Consider the following 23,452-nt stretch of genomic DNA (forward strand, 5'->3'; position numbering starts at 1 on the left):
CCAAATGGGCGACTATCGTAAGCCAGAGCACTACTTGGTAGTAGTACTTTTATAATGTGGCGTTTGTGTACGCAATGACTTGATTCGACATGGTTTGGTCTGGAGAAGCTGCATCACGTCGGCACAAGAACAGCGCAGCTTTGCAATGTCCTTGATTGCCAGGGAGAAGTCGGCAATGGGTTTGTGCATCTGGTAGCTGTCCTACGCAGGCTAGTGTTAGTGGTGGACGGCGCCCTGCAGTTGTCAAACCAGCCTCGGCAAGTGGGGCTGGCATGATTGACATCAGCGATGAGATTGCTCGTTGTCGCAACCGCGACTTGTTTCTTTGTCTCTTGTACACCCAATTTGGCCTCGTACCCATGAGCAGAGCATCTTCCCTGCCAGCATGGCGCTGCTATCTAGATTACGGCCCGTCTTGAGGCCCTCAGCATACCTACGGCTAAGGCGCCCCTCGATACGCCGTAGCCTGTACCTGGCACCGCCATACCTCGTCGATGACTACATCCCCCATTATCATCTACTGTCTTCGGTGGACGCGTCTAAGAAGCGATCGTTGGCCTATGCACACCTGCGCGAATGCAACTTATGCCCCCGCCTTTGCGGCGTCAACCGCTACGAGAAGACAGGCGTGTGCCTGATCGGTGCAGAGACGGTCAAGGTGGGAACAATTGCGCCACACTTTGGCGAGGAACCATTCATCCAAGGCCACAACGGCTCGGGGAGTGTCTTTTTTAGTGGTTGTAACCTTCGCTGTGTGTTTTGCCAGGTATGCGCTGCTCGTACAGAAGACGACTCGCCGTTTGCCATATACTGATGCTACGCAAAGAACCATGACATCTCACATACGCGTAACGGATTTGACCTGACACCCGAGGGTCTTGCCGAATGGTACATGAAGCTGCAAGATGTTGGCCGCGTCCACAACATCAACCTTGTCACGCCAGAACATGTGGTGCCACAGGTGGTACTAAGCATACTGCATGCGCGCGAACTCGGCCTGCGCTTACCTATTATTTACAACACATCGGCGTTTGATTCGCTCGAGAGCATTAGTCTGCTTGACGGACTGGTGGATATCTACATGCCTGACTTCAAGGTGTGGCGTGACACGACGAGCAGGCGTCTGCTCAAGGCAGACAAGTACACGGAAGCGGCCATGGAGAGCATCAAGGCCATGCACAAGCAGGTGGGCGATCTCTGCTTTAGTGCAGATGGCATAGCCAAGAAGGGTGTCATTGTGCGACACCTGGTGATGCCCGGCATGGAAGACGAAGGGCAGGAGATTGTAAGGTGGCTTGCGCAGAACGTCAGCAAGGACCTGATGGTGCACATTATGGAGCAGTACTTTCCAAGGGCTCATGTGGGTAAGCCACGTCGCAGTCGCGCAAACTCTGATGATGAACCGTCATCGGACGCTGGCGACCAAGTTCGGTACGCAGACATTAATCGTCCTGTGCATCTGGATGCGGTTGCGTCTGTGAAGAAGGCAGCACAGGAAGCCGGGCTGTGGAGGTTTGTCGAAGCATCGCGCCATGGCGGCTTCAACATTTGACGGGGCGGGCGTTGGTAGTGCCTGCCTGTCTGCTTGTGTTGTGCCTGCCTACGTACCTCAACACCACAGCACACTCACACTGCCCTGGATGGCGGGGCCACCATCACGTCACCACCCGCCCTCAGGGCAAACACTCCTCTCCCCACGCACAGGCCCTCGTTCACCGCAATGGACGGCATTGCCTGCATCCAACACATTGTCCGTGACCTCAAGGTGGACCGGGATACCTGGCAGGCAGTCGCTTGCCAGTACAAAGCTGCCTTCGAGGCCCAGACTGCTCATCTGCGCGAGCTTCAGGACGTCTGCTTCGCCACCCAAGCCGAGCTGGAGAATGAGCGAGCCCACCAGCATCGAGGCCACGCCGCCTCAACCCTGACTGACATTTCTCCATCCCGCCCCTCTGACGGCGTCGAAAGCCCCTTTGGCACTGCCACGATTTATTCCCTACATGGCGTTCGTGCAGAATGCTCGCAACCAGTCGCTGAAGGATGTGTCAACCCACTGTTTAATAGAGTGCACGAGTGTGCCCATCAGAGAAACTATGGCACTGCTCTTTCAGAAGTTGAGCAACTACTACGTGGTACCCTTAGTCCCAAGGCCCGCGCAGAGGGCCTCCTACTGAAGAGCAATATCCTCAGAGCATCAGGACCCGCTGACATGTTTGACGCACTTGCCGTCTGCAGCGAAGCCATAGATCTTTGCAGCCGTCTTGCCGAACTGGAGAGCTTCCTACCCAAGATACAGCGCCAGCAGAATTTACTTCGCCATGATCTTCGTGCACTCCATCCAGCTTCCGATACGTTGAGCACCACTAGCAGCCATGACGATCTACTCTTGCCTCAAGTGAGCGCCGTCCGCAAGTCTTACGACGACGAGCTGGACATGCTGTGTTGTGCCAAGCGCCGATCGGGCTTTGATGAGAACCGTACCATGGAAGGTCTGCTTGTGCAACTCGAGGAAAAGGCCACAGACGTACGCGGCGTTGCCTTGACCTTGGTGGTCTCCAACTCGTGCTAATACATCCAGAACAAACGTCGACGTACCAGTGCGCGACTCAGGCTGCGCGCTGCCGCCAAGGCGAGACGAATGCCTGTACCGTATCGTTGGGTCAGAGCGAGAAGCGAGGGATATCACCGTGTAAGCTAATCAGCAAGAGACTGACAGCAGTCGTGGGACTTGGTGGGCTTTGTGCGGGTACCGTTAGCGGCACAACCAGGAGACTAGCAGAATATCTATTCATCGTCTTAGCTTTACTCAGAAAATCAAATTCTCCAATTCCGGTTCATTTGATGCTCTCAATGGAATCATTGTTGTTCATTGTTGCATCACTGTACTCTTGGACAGGGGCTCTCTCAACGACAAAGAAACGCATCTTGGAAGACATGTATACCGGGGCTATTATGTCCTAAAGGCATTGTTCTCTGGTGCTAAACGATTTGTGGATTTGAAGGATGCGTTGAACTTCGCTCGCTCGTTGCAGAGAAGATACTCTGAACCTCCTAATATGAAAACCATCCCAAACAACATGCCGTCTCCTGCCGCTTCAAATCGTCCAAGTGCCTTGGATCAAGATACTTCCCCATCCAAAGCAAAGGGCCACACTATCCTCAACGATACCATGGATAAATGCATAGTTTCAGCCGACGACAGTACATTTTTCAACAACAGTTCAGCATTTCACACATCTTCTCGAACTGCAAATCATCTCTCTCCGAGCGGTCGTCCGAACTCCATGTATGGCGCACCTCTTGACGAGACCCTTAGAGAACACGACACATACAAGAGTCGCGTGCGTCTAGTGCAGTTTCACTTGTTCATACTTCGCTGCCAGGTACTGCAGTCTATGTCGGATATCCTGGAGCGCAACCCCCGAACGGATGAGGTCAAGTCGGATATACAAACCAACTATCGTAAGATCTGCCGCTTTGCCTCCAAAGCCGAAAAGCTCACAGAAGGATTTGACGACACTACTTTGCAAGCACGCAGTGAGTACTGGGCTGGACGTGGTTGCGGCGGCTTGGGACACTGGCTGTCTGCCAAGATGCATTTTGGGAATGCAATCAAACTCGACACACCAAATAATGCGAACAATCACAACAACCTTCAGCATAGAGGACTACGTCCAAATGAACGGGCAGATGTACGTTTTCTGCTGCAGATTGTCACACAGCGCAACGATAGATGCGTTCGCAAGAGAGAGGAAGCCCGTAAGACTCTGAGTGAGCTCGAGTTTGAAGAGGTTGATTGGGACAAGGAAGATATGAAAGATCATCGGTGGACACCCTACCGTGATTGCATGAAGCGCGCCGCAAAGCAACAGGTAGAGATATGTCACAAAACAGGCACACCCATGAACCATTTGCTCACCAGCGATGGCCAACCAGCAAACATTCTTAAACAAAAGGAGATAAACATGGTTCTGGAAAGACTAGCCAAGCGAGATGGCAAGGCACTCCTCTGCATGACGCTCAACGCGGAAGAATGGCGTTACATTTTCCGCGGCGACGCAGCTATGGAGAAGGACAACCTTGGTACAAACGACACTGGCAGAGACAAAGCAGACGACCATCTACCTGAGCAAATGGCTGAGCATTCTTTGCCTCCTTCGATCAACGCCTCTGTACAGCCATCACTTGAAATATCACGTAACCTGTGCGATGAACTGGAAGAAATTGAATACAAAAGTGGCGAGGAAACACCGGCTGTATCCTCCGCCAGTTTTACAAGTCATACTTACGCTGACGGTGAAGGAGATGTACCATCGTCATCATCACTGCCACCATCAGGAGGCTTACAAGACCGAAGGAATATTACTATAGCACCCATTCACACCGATTACCGCAAGGAAGAATCGGCGCCGAGTAACGCGACGTTGAAATCGGAATCAGATTCAGAGGCGACGTCGGTACCGGCGAACGACAATTGCTCCCTTGAGGATGGCTTGGTTGAATCGCGGTCACCATGAAAAACGTGCAAGTGGGTCTAAGAAAACTATGACAGCGGGTTAATTATTCTTGAAGTTAATCTAATACATAGTGTAGCTGGCACATCAAGCAATACAACAAGTACGAAAGTACAAACTAAAATTTCGTTATGACTCTTCACTGTACCAATCCTCAGCAGCATTAAAACAAATCATCCATGCAGCGCTGGAAATGAGTGTATGACTCGACTGAAAGTCATCTGAATGCCCATGTATACGCGATACGAGATCGCGCTTTCGCTCATCGCGAACGGGCCCTTCCGCTGGTCTAGCGCGACCGGTTCGATCAAGTAGTGTAGTAGACGACTTTAATAAATAGTAACTGTTTAAATTGAATCAAAGCCACCAACTAAAGCACCACCAAAATCTCGCACGTTCAATGCCTTTGGTGGCATCACTACCGACCGTTTTTTATAACTCTCTTCCGCGGATCGGCCTAGGAACCGCGTTCAGCGTATATTGCACATCAGACTTGAAAAGTTTCTTTGCATCTTTCAACGGAATCACCGGACCAAAGTACCATTTCGACGTGTCTCGCCGCTTCTCATCACTGCACTGTTTCTTCGTGTATGCGTATGCTGACACCAAGGCTGAAGAACACAGCTGATTTATGGCATTGAAAACATCGGGTTCTGGAAATGTTGACGAGAAAAAGTATCGCTTGGCTCTCTCAACCTCAAACAGAACACGACTCGAGTCTCATGGCTCATGCCCCAAACTGGATTGGACATTACTCGGACGCTTCTGGGCGGGATGTTGCCAAGCTGGTCCCGACTCAATGGTTTTGTTCACAACTGTTGTGAATGCTGTCTGGAATGCATATTCTTCGGTTGAGAAGTTACACAGTAGTAGAAGCCGGCGACGGTCAACATGTTCATTGAATAGTATGTAAGTTTCAAGTAGAGCACCGTCAGCAGCACCGTTCGTGAGCATTTCGGCTATTGGTAGAACTTGGCCGGCATTCCTACGAGAATTAGTACCACGCTAATACGTAAATTGTGTGAGATACGAATGTAGTAACCGAAGCGTTTACTAAGCGCCGCCCCTCGTGTTACACTAACTTGCAATTTCTCCATCTTTCCCACCACAGAAATGTAGTTAACGTGTTGTACAACATTCCATTGTTCACACACCCCCCACATTATTCCATCCACTCTTCATCGGTGTTCGAATGCTCCAAATGGCAACCGCCCCCATCTTGTCCACAGGTCTGGAATGGCGATCTTCATTTCCGAGTTTCTCCCATTGGTGGTTCTTTTGGTGTCAAGGCGCAGCCAAGATTTCTTAACAGCATAGTCAATTGGCAACACCTCTACATGCTAGGTTACCTTTCTACTCTAGGAATCATTCGGAAACAAGCTAACAGAAACGACATCCCACTCACGCACCTATGGAGAACGGTCGGCTTTTGAAAGGGAACGCCCCCCCCCCCATTACCCCCTTGACACGTACCCCAGGTTTCCAAGCAAGATTAGGCTTCTAGAATCCCATCAAGTGGATACACACGAGACCGCCATGGCTTGACGTGCTTGGTGGATATTGGCGGTTGTCAAAAGGTCCTCCCCTAGAAGCCAAGCTTCAACTCGTATACTTGCGGAGAAACTGCTCATTGGGGAGCCCCGATGAGTAAATGGCTGCTCCACTGTTTGCACGGCGTCCGCTCTGTTAATCTTAACTGACATAGGTCGTGGTAGATTAAATGGGTGTGCTATAAGAATACATATCTTGTAGCTGCCCTCTCTACCTTTTTTTTAGTAGGTTCGTTCTACATAACCGCTGGATCCTTGTATATATCTCAACCCTGTTTTCGCAAGTCGATCTTTACATCCGGTATCTATTCTTCTTCGTTCACTTTTAGTCCATTCCTTGTAAAGACATCAAGATGCGTTTCTTCGAGGTTGCCACTGTGGCTTTGACAGCTGCTTCCACCGCCTATGGCGCCCCTATGGAGAAGCGCGCTGCCGCCGTTGACGAGCTTGTTGGTTTTGGTGCTGGCACCACTGGAGGAGGAAGCGGAGCCGGTACCACTGTCACCAACTGCGCCGACCTGACTGCTGCCGCCAAGGTCGGAGGTGTCATCAAGATTAAGGGTACGCTCACAGGCTGTGGCATTGTTCGCTTCGATGTCCCCGGCACCTCCATCCTCGGTGTAGGCAAGGACGCCGGAATCACCGACGGTGGTTTCCGCTTCTACAAGACTTCAAACATCATTGTCCGTAACCTGAAGTTCTACCGTGCACCCGAAGGCAAGGACCTCATCGACATTGAGGCCACCACCAAGGTCTGGATCGATCACAACGACTTCTCCAGCGTTGGCATCACCGGCGACAAGGACAAGTACGATGGCCTCTTGGACGCAAAGTCTGGATCCGACTTTTTGACTTTCTCATGGAACAAGTTCCACGACCACGTAAGTTCTTCTTTACTATATATATATAAAAATCGGATGTCAGTACAAAGTAGAGCTCACACACCCGCTAGTGGAAGGGTTCCCTCGTCGGCCACTCCGACAACAACGGATCAGTAGACAAGGGCAAGCTGCGCGTGACTTACCACCACAACTCCTTCACGGCAGTCAACTCGCGTCTGCCGTCCATCCGCTTCGGCACAGGCCACATCTACAGCTCGTGCTTCAACGGCGGTGTTTCCGGCATCAACTCGCGCATGGGCGCCCAAGTGCTCGTCGAGTCCAACTCCTTCACCAACGTTGCCAAGTCAGTCGTTACCAACCTCGACTCTGACGAGGAGGGCTTTGCGACGGAGAAGAACAATGTTTTCAGCAACAGCCCTACCCAGATTACCAAGCAGGGCTCTTTCACCCCAAGCTACAAGTACACTGTTGACCCTGCGGCCAGCGTCTGCAGCATCGTGGCCAAGAGCGCTGGTGTTGGTGTTGTCACCTTCTAAGCTACTAACTGAAGCGTGTCACGAGGAATTGTACACCAATTCTCGGGAGATGAGTTGGAACCTGATGGTGGTGCGACGTTGTTGATTTGTACATACAATATATTTTCTCTAGTATAGTTTTGAAAATCCTCTCATACAACGCGATATTGGCGCGCTGGAACAACCATGTCCATCCCATACAATTTCAAGCCCGAGTGTGTTTGCGAGCAGATACAGTGTCGCATGATGATGATGGCATTTACAAGTTACTAACAAAGAAGAGGAAAGGTGGTTCATACACGCCAACGGTACCAAAACATTAAAAAAAAGACGCAGGAAGGAATTGAATGATGATTTAATCAAATCATCATACTTTAAACATTGCACGATCGGGTATTCTTGACTCGTCTCTCTCCTCTTGCTGTAGTAACAACGTCGCGATGGCCATACACCATGTTCCTCACAACTCAACTATCTTGATCCAATATTGACACTCCCCCGACTCTCCATACTTTCTCTCTCTCTCTCTCTCTCTCTCTCTCTCTCTCTCTCTCTCTCTTCGCCCTGTTTACTCTGCAAAGACCCAAACGACACTGAAGAGAACACAAATCAGAGCTACAATGACTATTACTTCAGGGCCGTTCTTGATGCCAACAGGCAAACCCTCGGTAGTGAACTGCAGCACAATACCCTGGGTAAAGTTCTTCTCAGCCTCGACCAGCGCAATCTCAGTCCAGTTTCCACAGCGGGAGTTCAAGTCCCTGTCCGCGGTGAGGGCGGGCAGCTTGGCCATGGCTGCGTTCATCAGGGCGGCACTGGTCAGAGTGCCCACGTTTGCCTTTTGCATTACGACGGTACGGTAGGACCCATTAGCGCCGACAGTGGATATGTTTGCTGTGCGCTCGTAGTCGAGGCAGAGTTCTTGCTGGGAAGGGGTGACGGAGACTTGGCGGGTGTCCAAGTCATTGTTCAGGCGACCTGGGATGATGACATTTCTGGCCGAGGGGGTGGCAGCTGCCAAGTGGAAGATGGACAGGAGAAGAAAAAGCGGTGCAAAAAGTGAAGTGTACATGATAGCGATGTTGTTGGTTTTTTTTTCTTTGTTTTGGTGTGTCCTTTTTTCTTCTTTGTCGAGTTGGTTGACAATGAGTTGTGGCGAGACCGGCGAAGAAACGATTGTTGGTAGTGAATGAATGGAAGTCGGGTATTATGAAAATAGTAATGGCAAAAATGTGACCGGCACGCCTCGTAGAAGTGAATAGACCCAAAAGAAAGAAGGGAAGTAGTGGTTGGATGAGGTTTTGGTTCCGCTGCCTGAGGTATACCAAGAAACACGACAAGGGGAGAAGCGAAGAAAGGAAGAAAAATCAGGCCACTTGGACGTGATTTATGAGGCGACAATGGCTACGATGTGTGGTTGTTCTGACAGCACTGCGACGTGGAGCGCCGGATGTTGGGGCGTGCATGAGGCTCTTTGTGTGTCAGGATGCTCGGAGGATTATGATCAAGTGTACCTGGCTGGGCGCTACTAGCGTGTCTAAGTACATCGATGACGTGGTGAGCAGAGTGAGCGTGACATTGTTTAGATTTCGAGTGTGCACCAATTGTTGTGCGAAGCGCTGGCAGAAGACGTGAATTGCGCGTGGCGCCGTGGCTATTGGAATGTAGTGCGGCGCGATGGCTACGGGCGGTTGGATGGACGGGCGGCTGGGGGGCGGGACATGGCCAGGGGCGCGTGTCATGCTCCTGCGCCTTGGCCTCTAGGCGAAAGCCCCCTCGGAACCATGACAGCCGCTGTCATGTCATGAGACCACACCACACCGCACCAGCCTAACCTCTCTGCCCATACTCATACTACTTACTTCATGGCATGAACGCGTCAAAGCTCCCGATATCGTCCATGTTGAACGTTTCCCACATCACCGTGTCCCAATCCTCGGTACCTTCGGCTGGAAATTGAAAGTCTCCTTCTCCCACACCCTCCAGTTCGTTGGCGCCATACGGACTCAAGCATTGCACTTGGGTGCTTGCTATCCTCTCTAGCAGCGGGACGCACACATCCAGGGCCCGTCGCAAGGCTTCTACCAAGAGCATTGGGAAATCTGACCGGTTGGCGCGACGTTTTGTCGCGTCGATCCATGCCTTGTGGAGACACAGCACAAGATAGCCCTTGACGCCTGTTTCGCCAGCTTGATTGGTGTCCAAGGCCCAAGAAGCAGCCTGTTCAACCACGGCTCCCAGCGGGCTCGACATCATCTCTGCGTCCTCTTCATCGTCCTGTACTCGCATGGTCCACTCTTTCGTCAAGAACAACGAAGCATTGAAGGCATATTCCCGGAAGAAGCCCGACCCACACCGACATAGACGAGCTAGGTCCCTCTCGCCTACGGAACAAACACCGTCCGTACATACCGGATGCGCTAAGTTACAAATCTTGAGCGACGACTCCACTGTGGCTTTTCGTGAGTACGCGAACCTTGGATCTTTGAGTCCAGAGGCGAAGAAGGGGAGGTGGAGGCAAGTCGTGTAGCGTTGCATCATAAACTCGACTGCCTGCAGCGTGAATTGTGACGGCAAATGGGCGCCAGAACTGTAGCCATGCAGTGTGCGGCGCAAGTTCTTGGACGCACTTCTGAGCATTCCATCAATGTGCAATGTCTCTTCGTACGTCCCACTTGAAGCGATTTCGTTTAAAAATTTGAGTATCGCAAGTCGAACTGGCAGTGTTTTCCGAAGAGCAATCGCCACTGATGTTTGCGTAAAGACTTGATCGTGCGCGGCTACAGGACCCGCCCCCAAAAGTTCTTCGTCATCAAAATTTCCTGGAGGCGCAGTATTAAATTCCTCTTGGGAAATTAGTGGTGGCCCACCAGACATCATGCTCATCTGCAACGATAACTCAAGTACCGTATTCCAGATCCGTCGGCGCATTTCTGCTTCCAATGTGGTCATTGCGGGAAGGTGAGAGGGATCCTTGTGCAGTCCAATATAGACCGCTGTTCGATACACGGCACCCAGCGAAATCCACACAAGGGCCTCGCCTACGCCAACAAATTCGCGTGCAAAGAGCAAAAGGATGCTGTTTTGCAGGTACTGGATGCCAAGTTGCGACTTGAATGAGGGCGAGGAGAGCCATGTTTGTGCTTCGTACACCCAACGTGTCGCTTCAGCCCGCAAGGACATGTTGTCATCGTAAAATGTGGCACCGATTGCTAAAACCAGTTTGAGCATCACTACAAAGGACATGCTCGGAACTGTGTCATTGGTCCACATTTCTTCGTATGCACGCTGGAAGCTTGGTATGTGTAAGACCCGGTATATGGTCTCTATGGTACGAAGGTATGCAGCGACAAGTTGGTCGCAAAGTGGCTTGGGTGGCAAGTCTCTGCATGGCTGAGTAGGCCAAGTTGGAGAGCGGCTCGCTTTGATAACACGGGCTAGCTTTTTAGCTCGTTGTAGGTCAGCGACACAGTTCATTTCTCCGGCTCGAAGATGCGGTTCAATCATCTCAAGCATTTGACGAAACTACGCACATTGTTAGCAGTTGAGTACGCTTTGATCTGAAGCATGGGGTTTGCACCATGACGAAACCGTTCATCCAATGGCTTTGCCCAAACACACGGTTTTTATGCGCGACACTCCGAGAGATAGAAGCACCGTTGGGTGACCGGGTATCTTCAAGAACATCTACAGTTGTCGCCAGGCAGCTGAAAGTCCGCACAGAATGTGTCGAAGCTGGAGTGGAAGCAGCGTCCGAGAACGGCGAGTTGGTGGTAACACTACTAGCACGAGACAGTTTATCTTCCAGTTCAGTGATGCGAGTTCGCATGGCTTCTAGCTCAAACGCAGCATAGTTGCTGCCGTCTGTAGGGTGCTCTGTAGAGAATGAGCTACTTGTAGTCGAGACTCTTGAAGGCATGGTGGAGCCAACGATTGGTCCTGGTACATCGCGCTGTGGCTGAATGCACGACAGTGCTCTTTTATCCAACCTCTGATCCAGAGATGATTGAGTCTCGTATACGCAAGACCCTGTCTTTGACCTCATACAGTTGCTGCATGGCGTCTCTCTGTTACACCGTACCTTTCTTCTGCGGCAGAGGGTGCAGGAGCTGAATATGGTTAGCGCCAGTTGTAGCCGCCGAGACATGAGCGACCTACACAGTGGGTCTTTTACGTGAGCGAGGGCCCTCAGCCATGTCTTTGGCAAAACTTCTAATTGCAGTATGGAGTGCCTGAATATTGTCATAGAGGATGGAAGCTCAAGTGGGGTCACGGAAACGTAAGTGAAAGCGGAGATAGGTACTTATGACAGTTCGGTCATGCCTAGTAGACTTTCGCGTGCTCGGAGATATTGGCCAATCACATCACAGCCGACTTTCTTATCTCCGACATAGCAGATCTCATCTACTGTATCCAGCATACCCAAGATGAGATTACATGAATAGGTAGCTTGGCAGCTTTTATATAGTTTGTATGCGGTACAGTAGGTGGGCCACTGCTTGACCGGTTTGGTGTCTGGGTAAGTGAGCTCGATTTTCCTACAGATAGCAGCGAGCAAGCATACGCAAAAGTGAAAGATTACCGAGCCTTATGCTTCCGAACACGACAGATGCATCGACCGTTAGCCTTTGCCTATTTCTCCGTCTCATGATGATCATTCTGTGTGACAAGTACTGTCAATTCATTCTCATGCAATTCATCCTTATGGGCAGCAGCGCCGTTTTTCTGCAATTTCCTGCATTCGTCGTCAAGTGACATTACCTCGCTAAACGGCGTGCAGTAGCCCTTGGAATTGTGGCTTCTGGGAAGGTGGTTAGGTACATATTGCTCGTAGCAGCGCTAGTCTCCATGATCATGATGTGTATGGATGGCCTTCTTCCATATACATATGTATGCTGTCAGAAGAGGAGCGACTACACTGCAAGCATTCTATCTACTCGCCGTGGTCAACGGGTCGTCAACCTTTAGACACATCATTCCCAGAATACCAGCTGACAAACTAGGCCGACTCAACATGTTTGCTTTTGCAGGCATTTCGACGGAAGGTGTCATGTTTTGTTTCAATGAGCCGTATACAAATGTAGGTACCGTTGTCTTTTCCGTCTTCTTTGGTTTCGTCTCGGGGACAATCATCTCAGCTGGAACTGCGGCTATCTCAACCCGCACCCAGAATCCTCAAAACATCGGCACGCATATGGGCATGCACATTGGTACCGCAGGGTTTACTGTCTCGATTGGTCCACCCGTTAACGGCGCCCAGGTCGACAATTCCAGTGGTTTCAAACAAGTGGCGATTTTCAGTGGCATTGTTAGCCTAGTTGGCGACGTCCTTATGTTGAATAGGAAGCTCGTCACTAATAGAGGGATTCTGGGTAAAGTGTGAACAGAAGCTGTAAATCGGGTCTTCTTAAAAAATCCGCTAGAAGAGATGTGCTGGCCCATTCTGGGGGATGGAGAGGGGAGCCGTGACTGGGGAGAAGCAAGCAAGTAAAAGAGGGACAAAGGAGATGCAACACATTGAAGTTGTGTTGGAATAGATTGGTTATTGCGTTAGTGGTCATCGAGATAAGAAAGGAAACTCGTAAACAGGCCGGATATCAACGATGAACCGTGTCCCTCTCACTATTGCCCACCACAGGTCCATGATAGAACGCCTAACACCCAACCATCACTCAAGATTTCTGCACGATTGCTCCTCCAGGTTGCAATACCTATAAGCACATGTCGTCATCACATCCAGCTTTTGCTTTGCGTGGCACAGTGGACGCTAGGGCAAAAGGGGCCAGGGCAAAAGGGGCCTCTGGGTGGTCTATGCGGGTATGGGCTCGTAGGTGTTGTGTGCTTGGCGGTTCGAGAAGAGGTAGTAGATGATCATGCCGACAACAGGAAAGAGGAACACGACGAGAGCCCAGATGACCTTGTTGGGCACGGGGCGGTTCGACTTGAAGATCTCAACTGTAGCACGGACGGGTCAGCACGATTGTGGCAGCCAGATGGGTCTATTCTCCGAGAAGGTAGAGCAACACGACTCGAGACCAGTGAAGGAAGGATACTCACTCCATGCGATGATATCGAGAACAAGAACAATGAATCCAACGATGCCTCCTCCGGTACCAGCTTGCCATGGCTCGGCTTTCTGCACGGTAAGAGGAGCTGCTTCAGCCAGCATGAACATGGAGAGCTGAAGAAGCAGGGTGAGGACAATGTTGAACATGTTTGCGGTATTGAAGTCGGCGTTGGATATGAGTGGGAGTAGTGCAGAGTGTCGGGGTGTATCAACGTAGTATGCAAGTAAGAATGAAGCTGTAAAAACCAACTGCTGCCTGGGCTGTATTTGAAGGAAGCATGGAGCGGGGGGCTGGACTGTTTGATGTTTGGCACAGACCTACGTCACTGGAAATTCCGCCTTGTTGCGTCACGCGACCCTTCCCCAACCCAGCCAAGCTGACTCTGCATCTCCATCCTACTATGGATTCCCATGGTTGCGTTCGTCAGACGCACAACTGCACGTCTCCTATCCATGTATGCACGTATGTAGTGTCTACATATGTGCTTTGCCCCATCTTGTCGGTCCAAGCTGCTGCAGCAAAAAAGAAACGATCAACAACGCGCCGGAAACGCGCCTCGGTACAGCCCAAGCCTGGTTATGCCTGCAAAACACTGGTACCACCACCACCACAGCCGTTCGATCGGCGATCCTGTTCAGGAAAAGATCAGCTCCGTGTTGAGATGTCTCGAAGAGCGAGAGTAGTAGAGCCCTTTGGGTGCTGCTTAGCAGCACCACATCCTCAATCCCCATACGGTCTCTTATACATGTGCGCCATACATACATCAAGGAACAGCCACCTGTCCCCACTTCGACTAGCTGAACAGATTCAACAACGCTCTCGAATCCGAGCATGCGATGAGTAAACTGCAGAATGGCAATGCGCAAAACGCCACGGAAATGGTGCCATGGCCACGGTACTCGACCAGAACCACACCGCATCAGCCGCTCCGAGGAAGCAATAAGTAGTGCCGCTTCTCCTTGCAACCAAGACATACAACATGAAGCAACGCTGGCCTTTCTTCCCCTTCTTCCTCATTCCTTTCATCATCATCCTCTCTTTTGACGTTCTTGTCGCATTTCGTTGCTCTTCTTCACCAAGATCTGGCCGACTAAGCTACGGACTCATCATGGCCTACTACATGATGCCAGTAGGCACATTTCCCCTGTTAAGATGCGTGCCTCTGAACATTCCTGTGTCTTCAAATTGTGACCAAGAAGCACTTTCACGAACAAGTTGCAGTCGCGAAATAGCCCCAAGATGGAAGACTGACCCTAATGATATCCCACCCTCCAGTCAGAGGGAAAATTCGATTTGCAAACGCGATACGCAGACACCAGTACGCCGATTTCTGGGCGCTATGAAACCATCAAAAGCAACAAAGCAGTCTTCAGCATTGTCATGGCATCGTGCTGCCCATTCGCCAACACCAGACCGGCCTCTCATCGAACCTTTCTCTAGAGATCCGAAGTATGCAGGCAGCACAAAGCACACCAAAGCAGGCGCAGTGGTCTACAATGCTCATGGGTTCGATCCGATTGTTCTACCCCTCCACTATCATTCCCGTTCGCAGTCTCTTCAGCATCAGTTCCTCCAGGTCACATGCCGCTCCGATGACGAGAAAAGTGATGGCTCTCCTCCACAATACGCGGCGCTCGACCCCAATCCTTTCTCTGGCACCGCAGAAAACAGCCATGATTTACCAAAAACACATAAACCCATCACCAAGCACAGAAAGGGTCTGAAATTCACGGCCAAAAAAATGAAGATGAACGTGCTCAGAGTAATCCAAGACATACCTTCGACGGCTAAAGTGGTTCATGCTCAAATGAACTCAAAACTCAACAAAAGAAACAGAAACATGAGTGTGGAGAACATTGGGTTGTATGGAAAGCTCGCCGATCGAGATGGTGAAGTCAAGAAAAAAGCTGCAGGACGTGGGGTATATTAGCCGATAGACAGGTCGAGAGGCATTGTTTTGTTCTGGATTTACATGGCGTTGAGTACATGGAGAAGCGCGTAGTCTTTTCGGAGCGTGGAGTTTGACTTCAATACATCAAGACAGCATTTGGTGAAAAAAGAACAGACGGTCAATGGAACAGCTCGATCTCGGTCTCTCATATACTGAATACAACATCAAAACAATCCCACTTTCATTAGGAGGCGTCTCCTTACCATCCTGGTCATCCTTCAGCCATCCAATCGTTGCTTTGACCTCAACAGCGGGTACGTTCTACTGTTGAAAGTGGTCGAACCTGCCCCGCTCGCTAAGGGTAGAGGGCAGCAAACGCTACCTTACAATATAGGGTCATTTAGCAACTACTGTCTTGCAGGGATTGTTGGTCGTTATAGATATGAACTCATCTACCGAGCCGTTGGCTTACCCTGGGACCCAAGCCCGGATAGTCAATGTTGCCTCGTGGCAGAACGCTCCATGGTGGCTTTTCTTAAACATCGTAACTCCTTCAAGATGCCGCATGCGCCAACATGGCTCACAGTACGTTATTCCGCGGCAGCATATTGCACAACGTGCGCATGCAAAAGAAGCACGATACCGCGCGACATTAGGAACATACAAAGGCAGATGACACAGGCTTCGCTAAAATGGATCCGCTTATCCAATTAATGCTGCCGACGATGCTCTTTACTACCACATACCTTGAAAGAGTCGAGCCAGTTTCTCAAAGCAGGGGCTCTTGGATACAAATACAGGGTGTACGCGGGAATACAAGGGCCATCTTGGACTCTTCGCATGCAGGATCAGCGTAAGATGAATTGCTGGCACGGAGCACTATGCGGAGCAACTTTCATCGCATTGGATATTGCGGCACTCGGAAAGCAATACGTCTTCTGCAAGTTTCCCGTCGCTACCTGCTTGTTTAGAGCATACCCCACTACGAAGGTTGCTTAATATGTCTCGAAATCTCGCGGTGCAGCTCATCATCGAACGTCCTGGCGGCCGACGCTCAACGTCTCGCCACGAAACCCTGACCTTCCATGCTTCAAGGCTTGCCGGTTAATAGCGATATTGCGGCAAGTTGCGTGTCAACAGTATTGTCAGACACGAGGCCCCTAAAGAGCATGCATCAGCGCCATGACATGGGGCATGGACCTGGCGTTCGGATACACGGACCATTGAGGAGCGAATCAACCGCCACGACCAACCACACCCAAAACTTTATGGGAAACCTAACTATGGATATCGGGTAGACCAGTCACGCCTATCTTCTCACTCAGACATGTTACTCATCACCATCAGGTAAAATTCCAGAATTCATGTCAGGCCATGGACAACCACCCAATCGCCCGTGATACCGAATGCCTTATCGTCTGGGGATGCCGCTATACCGCTTCCATCCCCTGCCTTATCACCCACCCAAGGTCCCTGCATCCACTGCTTTCTACACGCCCCGTTTTAGGCCAACACTCGCTTCCAGGGCTTGGGAACTTGGGATACGTGCCTCGGCGCGCTTGACTTCTTTGCCCTCAATCTCGGCTTGATCCCACGAGCCTAATCCAGCGGTGCAGGCCTTGCGCTCCACCAACTGCGCTCCGCTCCTTCGACATTGGACTCAGAATGCCTTCCTTATCTTTGCCAAGACCGTATTTCACTCGACGTTTGAGGCACAGCGGCCTCGGGTATGAGTGTGGAAAGAGGTCATGGACCGGGATTAACAGCGTATCAATCGCGGCCCTTTGTGGGGTGCGGCAAGCCATCGAGTGATATGCCCCGAAGTATATGTACGATCCTGAGTACTCTTTTGCGCGCTGGATCATCCGTCCCATAATTTGTCTTGAGGCTCGACTTTTACAGCAAAACTCGAGGTCTCTACACCATGGAGCCAGCATCAGCCGTAAGTGAGATCAGTAACGGCTTCTTCAGTCGTGAACGGGACAACTGACACATGGACAGCCAGAGTTTGACCCGGCGAAGCCCAATGGCGGCAACCCGGACCAAGAAAATGTCAACCTCCAGTATACTGGACTGGAGTTCCATTACGTCTATTTGATGATAATGGCCTTCCTGGTCTTCCTGATCATACCAGGAATCGGTTTCCTATACTCTGGTCTTGCACGCCGCAAGTCCGCCTTATCGTTGCTCTTTCAGTCGTTTGCTGTGATGGGCGTGTAAGTTCAACGACGGTCCATTCGGTGTAGCCAGGCTTGCTAACAGTGTAAAGCGTGACTTTTCAGTGGATGTTCTGGGGCTACTCTCTCGCCTACTCGCGTACTGCTAGCCCATTCATTGGTAACATGGCCAATTTCGGTCTCAAAGATGTGATGTCTGCACCATCACCTGGATCTCCACTCTTGCCAGAGATCGTCTTCTGTAAGCGATATATGTCCAATCAGCTAATACATGGTATACTGACTGATCATGTAGGTTTGTACCAACTATTGTTCTGCGCGTGTACTGTGCAGCTCGTTATCGGTGGATCTTTTGAGCGTGGACGTATTCTACCATCCATGGTCTTTGCCTTTTGCTGGGCAACCATTGTCTACTGCCCGATTGCTTGCTGGACCTGGAACGCGTATGTTAAATTCGACAACAGATGAGTTATATCACAGCTAACAACTCAATAGCAACGGTTGGTTGTTTAATCTCCCCTCCCTCGACTTTGCCGGAGGTGGCCCTGTCCACATCGCATCTGGATGGTCTGCACTCGCGTATGCCTTCGTCCTCGGCAAGCGTCTCCACAAGGGTGACAAGATCCATGGAAAAGCACATAACCCCACACTAGTCTTCATAGGTACCGTCTTTATCTGGTTTGGATGGTTTGGCTTCAACGGAGGCAGTGCGCTCAATGCCTCCGTCCGCTCCATGGTAGCTGCCTTCAACACGAACACTGCCGCATCTTTCGGTGTGCTTGGCTGGGTCATGGTGGAGTACGTCCGCACCAAAGGACACTTTTCCGTTGTTGGTGCTTGCTCAGGTGCCATCGCTGGACTCGTAGGGATTACTCCAGCAGCAGGATACGTCTCTCTCTGGATCGCCGCACTTATCGGCTTCCTTACCGGTGCCATCTGCTCTCTTTGCCAAAATGTCGACAAGTGGATCAAGATCGACGAGGGCATGGACGTCTTCAAACTGCACGGAATCGGAGGTATGGTCGGATCTTTCCTCACTGGTATTTTTGCGCAATCATGGGTCTACGATCTTGACGGTATGGGCCCTTACGATGCTCTTGGTGCCATGGATGGTGTCGGCGTCCAGGTCGGGCGTCAGCTCGCTGAGATTGTTGCGATTGCATCTTACTCGTTCGTCGTCTCGTGCATCCTTTTGTACATTCTCAAGTTCATCCCGGGCATGCACCTTCGTGTTACCTCAGAGGCGGAGATGATGGGCCTGGACCTTGACCAATTTGGAGACGAGCAAATCGGTGACTGGAGTTTGATGGAGCAGAACCACTACGAGGCAAATGCTAGCAGCGCGAGCAGTCACAACTCACCAGCAGCAGCTGTTGGCAAGCAGGCTTAGATGGCGTAATGCATTAGATCGGGTTGCTGTAAAGAGCAGTGTGGAGTTCGGTTTGCTACCGAAAATAGCTTGGATCCTCGGTTCCTAGTTGTAATGCTTTAGAATAAACCAGAATCATTTTTAGAAGTAATGTAGATCGATCCCGTTCACTTCCAGTGAGCCAGTGCGAACACATTCAGGGTATTCCAATTTTGTGCCGCATACATGGTATTCATAGTAAAGCAGTTCTAGACCAGTACGCACGTAGTGAACCTTTGAAGTAATGCAATAAACCGGTGATGAAATGCAACATGATGTGAACGATGATATGAACAATGACTAGTCGAGTAGACAGGACAATGGTGGAGGATTAGAACGCCTGCTCGTGAATGGTGATAGCATCGCACGGACCTCGCGCTAGTCGGACCGACGCCATTGGAAAGTTCGCACCAGCACACCCACATCTCCACCACGCGCTGCATCTGGATCACTCGTCTCATGTCGGCGTTTAAATTTGCTGGGCCACTATTGCGGCTGACATGCCGTATATCTCGAGCGCCGAGGCTACCAAAATATCGTCACCTTCCTAATCAGCTGCGTAGCTTTTCCGAGACGCGTGCACAACGTGTACCACAAAGAAGAGCGCCAAGGCCTTCCAATGAACAATCACACGTACCGCAAAACACACCGGAAATTTCAGAGAATCTTGTAAAGGAACACCCAACAGTTCGTACCGATGGAGGCAGTCATTCCCCAGCACTAGAGTTAGATCAAGATGCGATCCTAGAGCAACTCAAACATATCAAGGTCCGATACTTACGGCCGGCCATATGGGCTATACTTGTATCGAGTGGAATATTTGTCGGCCTTTCCTATTTGGAAGCTAAGAGAGAGCTCAAAGATCAGTCTACATATGCTGGAGGATGGCTTCCAAAGCCGCAATGGGCCCTTCCTCGGCGCACTGCACCAACTCCAACTGAAGTTGCTACTGAAGCGTGGAACAGCCTGGATCCTATCTCAAGAATCACATACGGAATCATTGGAGCCAACAGCGGGATTTATCTGAGCAGCTTCATCATGCCTCAGACATGGGATACGCTCTGGCATCTCCCTATCCGCAATGTTAATTACACCCAGTTTACGTCCATGTTTGTACATTCTGGAGCGTTGCATTTCTTCGTAAACATGTACTTCTTGAACAACTTCATGAAACCAGTTGGATATTCCCGCCTTTTTGAGGGTAGTCCATACCATACCTTGTCTTTCTTCTTATCAGCCGGTGTGCTGTCTGGTTTCGCGCAGCATTGGTCAACTTTGATACCCATCCAGAAACGACCCATCCCCGAGATTTTCATCCGCTGCGGAGGAGCTTCGGGTGCGCTCTTTGGAATTCTCGGTGTCTTCTGCATGCAGTACCCCCATGCTGGACTAGGAATCTTGTTTGTCCCTGTGCATTTTGAGGCTCAACATGTGCTGCCCGCCATCATGCTTTTTGATTTTATCGGTATGATTCGCGGATACAGCTTTGTAAATTTCGGGCATGCAGTAAGTTCTTAGCCCGGTCTCTCATGAACAAAACCACTAACATTACTAGGCTCATTTTGCAGGTGGGCTTCTGGGTGTGGCGTATTCTCAGCTCGATGGAAAGACAAACATCTGGAAGCCACTTGTGAGATATTGGAAGCTTCAGTTACAACAGCAATCCTGATTTCGCATTGTCTTAAACACTGCGTTTGTATTATCAGATACTTTGCAAATCACCCTCCTGTTTTGCAAACCATCGATATACCACTGTACATTAGAAAATCACATTTTGCTTGTCTCAATACAGCACCTGCAAGTCAATAAAGAACAAAACATGATATAAACTACACTCAAATGCAAGACTAGGTTTGTCTATATTGCAAACTCAAGACAAAGGTGCTTCAAGGCACAAACCACCCAATAGTCAGACCTAAGACATCTTCAAGGTTGATAAAAGGGTGTATCTCACTTCATTGCATGACAATTCAAGAACAGTTGCGCCATGCCTGCCGGACCCATTTGGAGCAGCCTCACCATCGCAGTTGGTACTTATCCCAATCATCTTACCCATATCAGACTCAGCCATCACATGCGCGAACGCTGTCTAAAGCTTGGTGCATTGGCGCCCGGCGATGTCTTACCGAATGTGGAGGTCCATCCTTTCTGCATTTTGCTCGCCTACCTGAATGGCGATGAATCTCTTTCGGTCTTCAAAAGACAAGCCACCGATCCCAGCTTTCTTCTTATCTTTGCGCATACATGGGCACTGGCAGCTCGTCTTAGCCTCCGAACGCTTCAAAATGAGCTAATCTCAGTTGTGAGTAAACTCTACACCGTGATCAACGAAGGAACATGCAGTTATCAGCGATGCACTTGGACAGATATCTATCTCCTTCAAGCCTTTCAGCACATCCGCTCGCAGTTCGGACCAGAAACTCACGCTGAAAACTTTCTCGTGTGCTTCAGTGGTAGAACAGCGCCATTAATTGGCGAGCTTGAGAAACAGCTGAGAAGCAAAGATTTCGACTTTGATATCCAGGAGAAGATATTGAAAGAAGCCCGGTCATTTGAGCGAGACCTCATCATACACTGTCCTCACATTTTCCACGTTAGCACATTGAACCCGCCAAGTTACCCTCCACTCGATGTACAACGATTGCCACAAGATGAGAGCTCAAATGCCGATGCGACAAGGTTACATTCCAACACATCATCTTCTGCCACTAATGGTCGCTTCAATTCGAGCGAACGGAACTACCGCAGCTCATTGGAACATGAAATACGTATTCTTAGAGAGTCTGGATCTCCCCATGCGACTTCAGAGTCTTCAAATATTTCATACCAGAGGCAAGCTAACAGTAAGTTAGATTCGATGGTGCACCTTACAATCCGCGACCAAGATGCGCCAGACCGATACAGTCCACTTTATACACAAGATCCCGGCGACACGAGCAGCTCCGTCGTGAACGAAGGTCGCAAACTCAATCTAGGCTATGCGACTCCAGAGCATTACCTTCCAATGTCACATATGCATCCAACGCTACCTCCGTCCAGCGCCATGTCTCCTTCCGCCTGTCACATTCAGACACCGTGTATGATTCAGATCCTGCAGAAGAATAACGAGCCTCGAACCGACAACAGCAATCGTTTTCGCGGGAGCAATGATGACAAGAAAAGAGCAAGCCCAAGTATTCCTGGTGTGCGAGAGAATAGCAGCGATACAGCACGAGTGAGCGCTAACAATGCGCGACATGGTGAGCGGGTTACGCGAGAGAAGAGGCGGAGGCGATATCGATGGTTTTCGCTCCTGACATGTGGAGTTACATATCAATAGTTCAAATCAGATTTAACGGCAAAAGAATTCGATATCATAGTTTTGTATACACAACACATCATCTAATCCAATAATCACTTCCTCCTCTATCCCTCCCCCCATCATATGATTGTACGTATTCAAAGAAACAACAGGAATAACAACAAAACCACCAAAGAGCCAGCTCACCCCCCATCCATGTCCAGCATATCCCCTCCTTTCAATCTTTCAAAAAGTAAGTTTCCGAACCAACCCCCTAACCTCATTCCTGACACTGACCCCCATCTTCGCAACCGTCCTCTTCACCCCTCCCATCACGCACCCACTCGCACTCGCACTCGCGCTCCCGCTCCGACTCCGGCCACCCTTCCACTTCTCCTCCGTATCCCGGCGGATAATCTCCATACTATCAACCGTACACAGCGCCAGCGTGACGAGGTCGACGTCTGCGCACTCAGCGCCGTTATCTTCGGCGTCTCCATCGTAATCAGCATCCGGGGAGGTGGGACGAGGTTGCCAGTGGGAGCGGGTGTGGCTGAGATCTGCCATTTCGATGTTGACGTACAAGGATTTGAAGGTTTTGTATTGCTGGGTCCGGGATCGACGGGTGAGTTTTGGGAGCGGGAAAGGGCTTCTTTTTGAAGGGGTTGGTGGAGGTGGTGATGTAGTGGTGTTGTTGAAGATTCTGGTCAAGGGGTATGTGAAGGGGTATGTGTAGGATTGAGTGCGTGACAGGGGGGCTGTGGTAATGGAGGATATGCTGCGGTTTGATGCGGGAGTGTCCATTTTGGAGGTGTTTGGAGGGATTTGCTTGGTGTTGTGGAGGCTTTGAGGTTACCACAAGGTGTAGTACTTTGTTCTGTGCGTTGATGTTTACGGTGATAACTGGATGGGAGGCTCAGAGTACGGAGAATTCTCTTATATATCATTCATGAAGGCATCAAATGCGGTGTTATTTACTTAGTTTTCTCAACTATGGATCGGAATGTGTGCGTACCACAGTTGATACTTACGGGACATGAACATCACAAATGTAGTTGGTCTTTTATATGCTCATGTCTTCCTGTCTCCTATAAACCAGTCGAATTACATTCTGTCTGACATTTACGCATCGTTCGTAAACGTGTGTGGTTGGCGTTTATGCATGGTTGTGACCTACGACCAATAGCTCGAGGAGTGTCCCAAATCA

General features: G+C 50.3%; 13 protein-coding genes across 13 annotated transcripts; 9 read left to right on the forward strand and 4 right to left on the reverse strand.

Moving 5' to 3' along the window:
* Positions 1 to 385: 385 nt before the first annotated feature.
* COCVIDRAFT_42300 (hypothetical protein) lies at positions 386 to 1,552 on the forward strand (the record flags this gene model as incomplete). The annotated part of the gene is made up of 2 exons (XM_014695889.1): positions 386 to 766; positions 827 to 1,552. The coding sequence occupies 2 exons, from the start codon at positions 386 to 388 to the stop codon at positions 1,550 to 1,552; spliced, it is 1,107 nt and encodes a 368-aa protein (XP_014551375.1).
* A 168-nt stretch (positions 1,553 to 1,720) lies between these two features.
* On the forward strand, positions 1,721 to 2,698 carry COCVIDRAFT_113091 (hypothetical protein; the record flags this gene model as incomplete). Its single annotated transcript, XM_014695890.1, has 2 exons — positions 1,721 to 2,524; positions 2,579 to 2,698. 2 exons carry the CDS (start codon positions 1,721 to 1,723, stop codon positions 2,696 to 2,698), a joined length of 924 nt encoding a protein of 307 aa, XP_014551376.1.
* Positions 2,699 to 3,347: 649 nt separating this feature from the next.
* Positions 3,348 to 4,247, forward strand: COCVIDRAFT_62320 (hypothetical protein; the record flags this gene model as incomplete). The annotated part of the gene is made up of 1 exon (XM_014695891.1): positions 3,348 to 4,247. A coding segment is annotated over one exon (900 nt), but the record flags the coding sequence as incomplete, so codon positions are not given.
* Positions 4,248 to 6,417: 2,170 nt separating this feature from the next.
* COCVIDRAFT_42301 (polysaccharide lyase family 1 protein) lies at positions 6,418 to 7,442 on the forward strand (the record flags this gene model as incomplete). Its single annotated transcript, XM_014695892.1, has 2 exons — positions 6,418 to 6,945; positions 7,017 to 7,442. The coding sequence occupies 2 exons, from the start codon at positions 6,418 to 6,420 to the stop codon at positions 7,440 to 7,442; spliced, it is 954 nt and encodes a 317-aa protein (XP_014551378.1).
* A 547-nt stretch (positions 7,443 to 7,989) lies between these two features.
* Positions 7,990 to 8,493, reverse strand: COCVIDRAFT_42302 (hypothetical protein; the record flags this gene model as incomplete). The annotated part of the gene is made up of 1 exon (XM_014695893.1): positions 7,990 to 8,493. The coding sequence occupies one exon, from the start codon at positions 8,491 to 8,493 to the stop codon at positions 7,990 to 7,992; it is 504 nt and encodes a 167-aa protein (XP_014551379.1).
* A 791-nt stretch (positions 8,494 to 9,284) lies between these two features.
* On the reverse strand, positions 9,285 to 11,617 carry COCVIDRAFT_42303 (hypothetical protein; the record flags this gene model as incomplete). Its single annotated transcript, XM_014695894.1, has 3 exons — positions 9,285 to 10,946; positions 11,002 to 11,530; positions 11,580 to 11,617. 3 exons carry the CDS (start codon positions 11,615 to 11,617, stop codon positions 9,285 to 9,287), a joined length of 2,229 nt encoding a protein of 742 aa, XP_014551380.1.
* An 818-nt stretch (positions 11,618 to 12,435) lies between these two features.
* On the forward strand, positions 12,436 to 12,804 carry COCVIDRAFT_31064 (hypothetical protein; the record flags this gene model as incomplete). Its single annotated transcript, XM_014695895.1, has 1 exon — positions 12,436 to 12,804. One exon carries the CDS (start codon positions 12,436 to 12,438, stop codon positions 12,802 to 12,804), a length of 369 nt encoding a protein of 122 aa, XP_014551381.1.
* Positions 12,805 to 13,230: 426 nt separating this feature from the next.
* On the reverse strand, positions 13,231 to 13,635 carry COCVIDRAFT_113039 (hypothetical protein; the record flags this gene model as incomplete). Its single annotated transcript, XM_014695896.1, has 2 exons — positions 13,231 to 13,376; positions 13,479 to 13,635. The coding sequence occupies 2 exons, from the start codon at positions 13,633 to 13,635 to the stop codon at positions 13,231 to 13,233; spliced, it is 303 nt and encodes a 100-aa protein (XP_014551382.1).
* Positions 13,636 to 14,597: 962 nt separating this feature from the next.
* Positions 14,598 to 15,419, forward strand: COCVIDRAFT_31066 (hypothetical protein; the record flags this gene model as incomplete). Its single annotated transcript, XM_014695897.1, has 1 exon — positions 14,598 to 15,419. One exon carries the CDS (start codon positions 14,598 to 14,600, stop codon positions 15,417 to 15,419), a length of 822 nt encoding a protein of 273 aa, XP_014551383.1.
* Positions 15,420 to 17,304: 1,885 nt separating this feature from the next.
* Positions 17,305 to 18,947, forward strand: COCVIDRAFT_20363 (hypothetical protein; the record flags this gene model as incomplete). The annotated part of the gene is made up of 5 exons (XM_014695880.1): positions 17,305 to 17,322; positions 17,382 to 17,596; positions 17,650 to 17,798; positions 17,853 to 18,000; positions 18,053 to 18,947. 5 exons carry the CDS (start codon positions 17,305 to 17,307, stop codon positions 18,945 to 18,947), a joined length of 1,425 nt encoding a protein of 474 aa, XP_014551366.1.
* Positions 18,948 to 19,465: 518 nt separating this feature from the next.
* On the forward strand, positions 19,466 to 20,634 carry COCVIDRAFT_31068 (hypothetical protein; the record flags this gene model as incomplete). The annotated part of the gene is made up of 3 exons (XM_014695898.1): positions 19,466 to 19,470; positions 19,529 to 20,471; positions 20,521 to 20,634. 3 exons carry the CDS (start codon positions 19,466 to 19,468, stop codon positions 20,632 to 20,634), a joined length of 1,062 nt encoding a protein of 353 aa, XP_014551384.1.
* A 318-nt stretch (positions 20,635 to 20,952) lies between these two features.
* On the forward strand, positions 20,953 to 22,070 carry COCVIDRAFT_42309 (hypothetical protein; the record flags this gene model as incomplete). Its single annotated transcript, XM_014695899.1, has 2 exons — positions 20,953 to 21,644; positions 21,818 to 22,070. 2 exons carry the CDS (start codon positions 20,953 to 20,955, stop codon positions 22,068 to 22,070), a joined length of 945 nt encoding a protein of 314 aa, XP_014551385.1.
* Positions 22,071 to 22,491: 421 nt separating this feature from the next.
* Positions 22,492 to 23,049, reverse strand: COCVIDRAFT_31070 (hypothetical protein; the record flags this gene model as incomplete). Its single annotated transcript, XM_014695900.1, has 1 exon — positions 22,492 to 23,049. One exon carries the CDS (start codon positions 23,047 to 23,049, stop codon positions 22,492 to 22,494), a length of 558 nt encoding a protein of 185 aa, XP_014551386.1.
* Between the last annotated feature and the right edge of the window lie 403 nt (positions 23,050 to 23,452).

This window comes from Bipolaris victoriae, assembly GCF_000527765.1.
Source record: "Bipolaris victoriae FI3 unplaced genomic scaffold scaffold_141, whole genome shotgun sequence".
In the NCBI taxonomy this organism is placed as follows: Eukaryota; Fungi; Ascomycota; class Dothideomycetes; order Pleosporales; family Pleosporaceae; genus Bipolaris; species Bipolaris victoriae.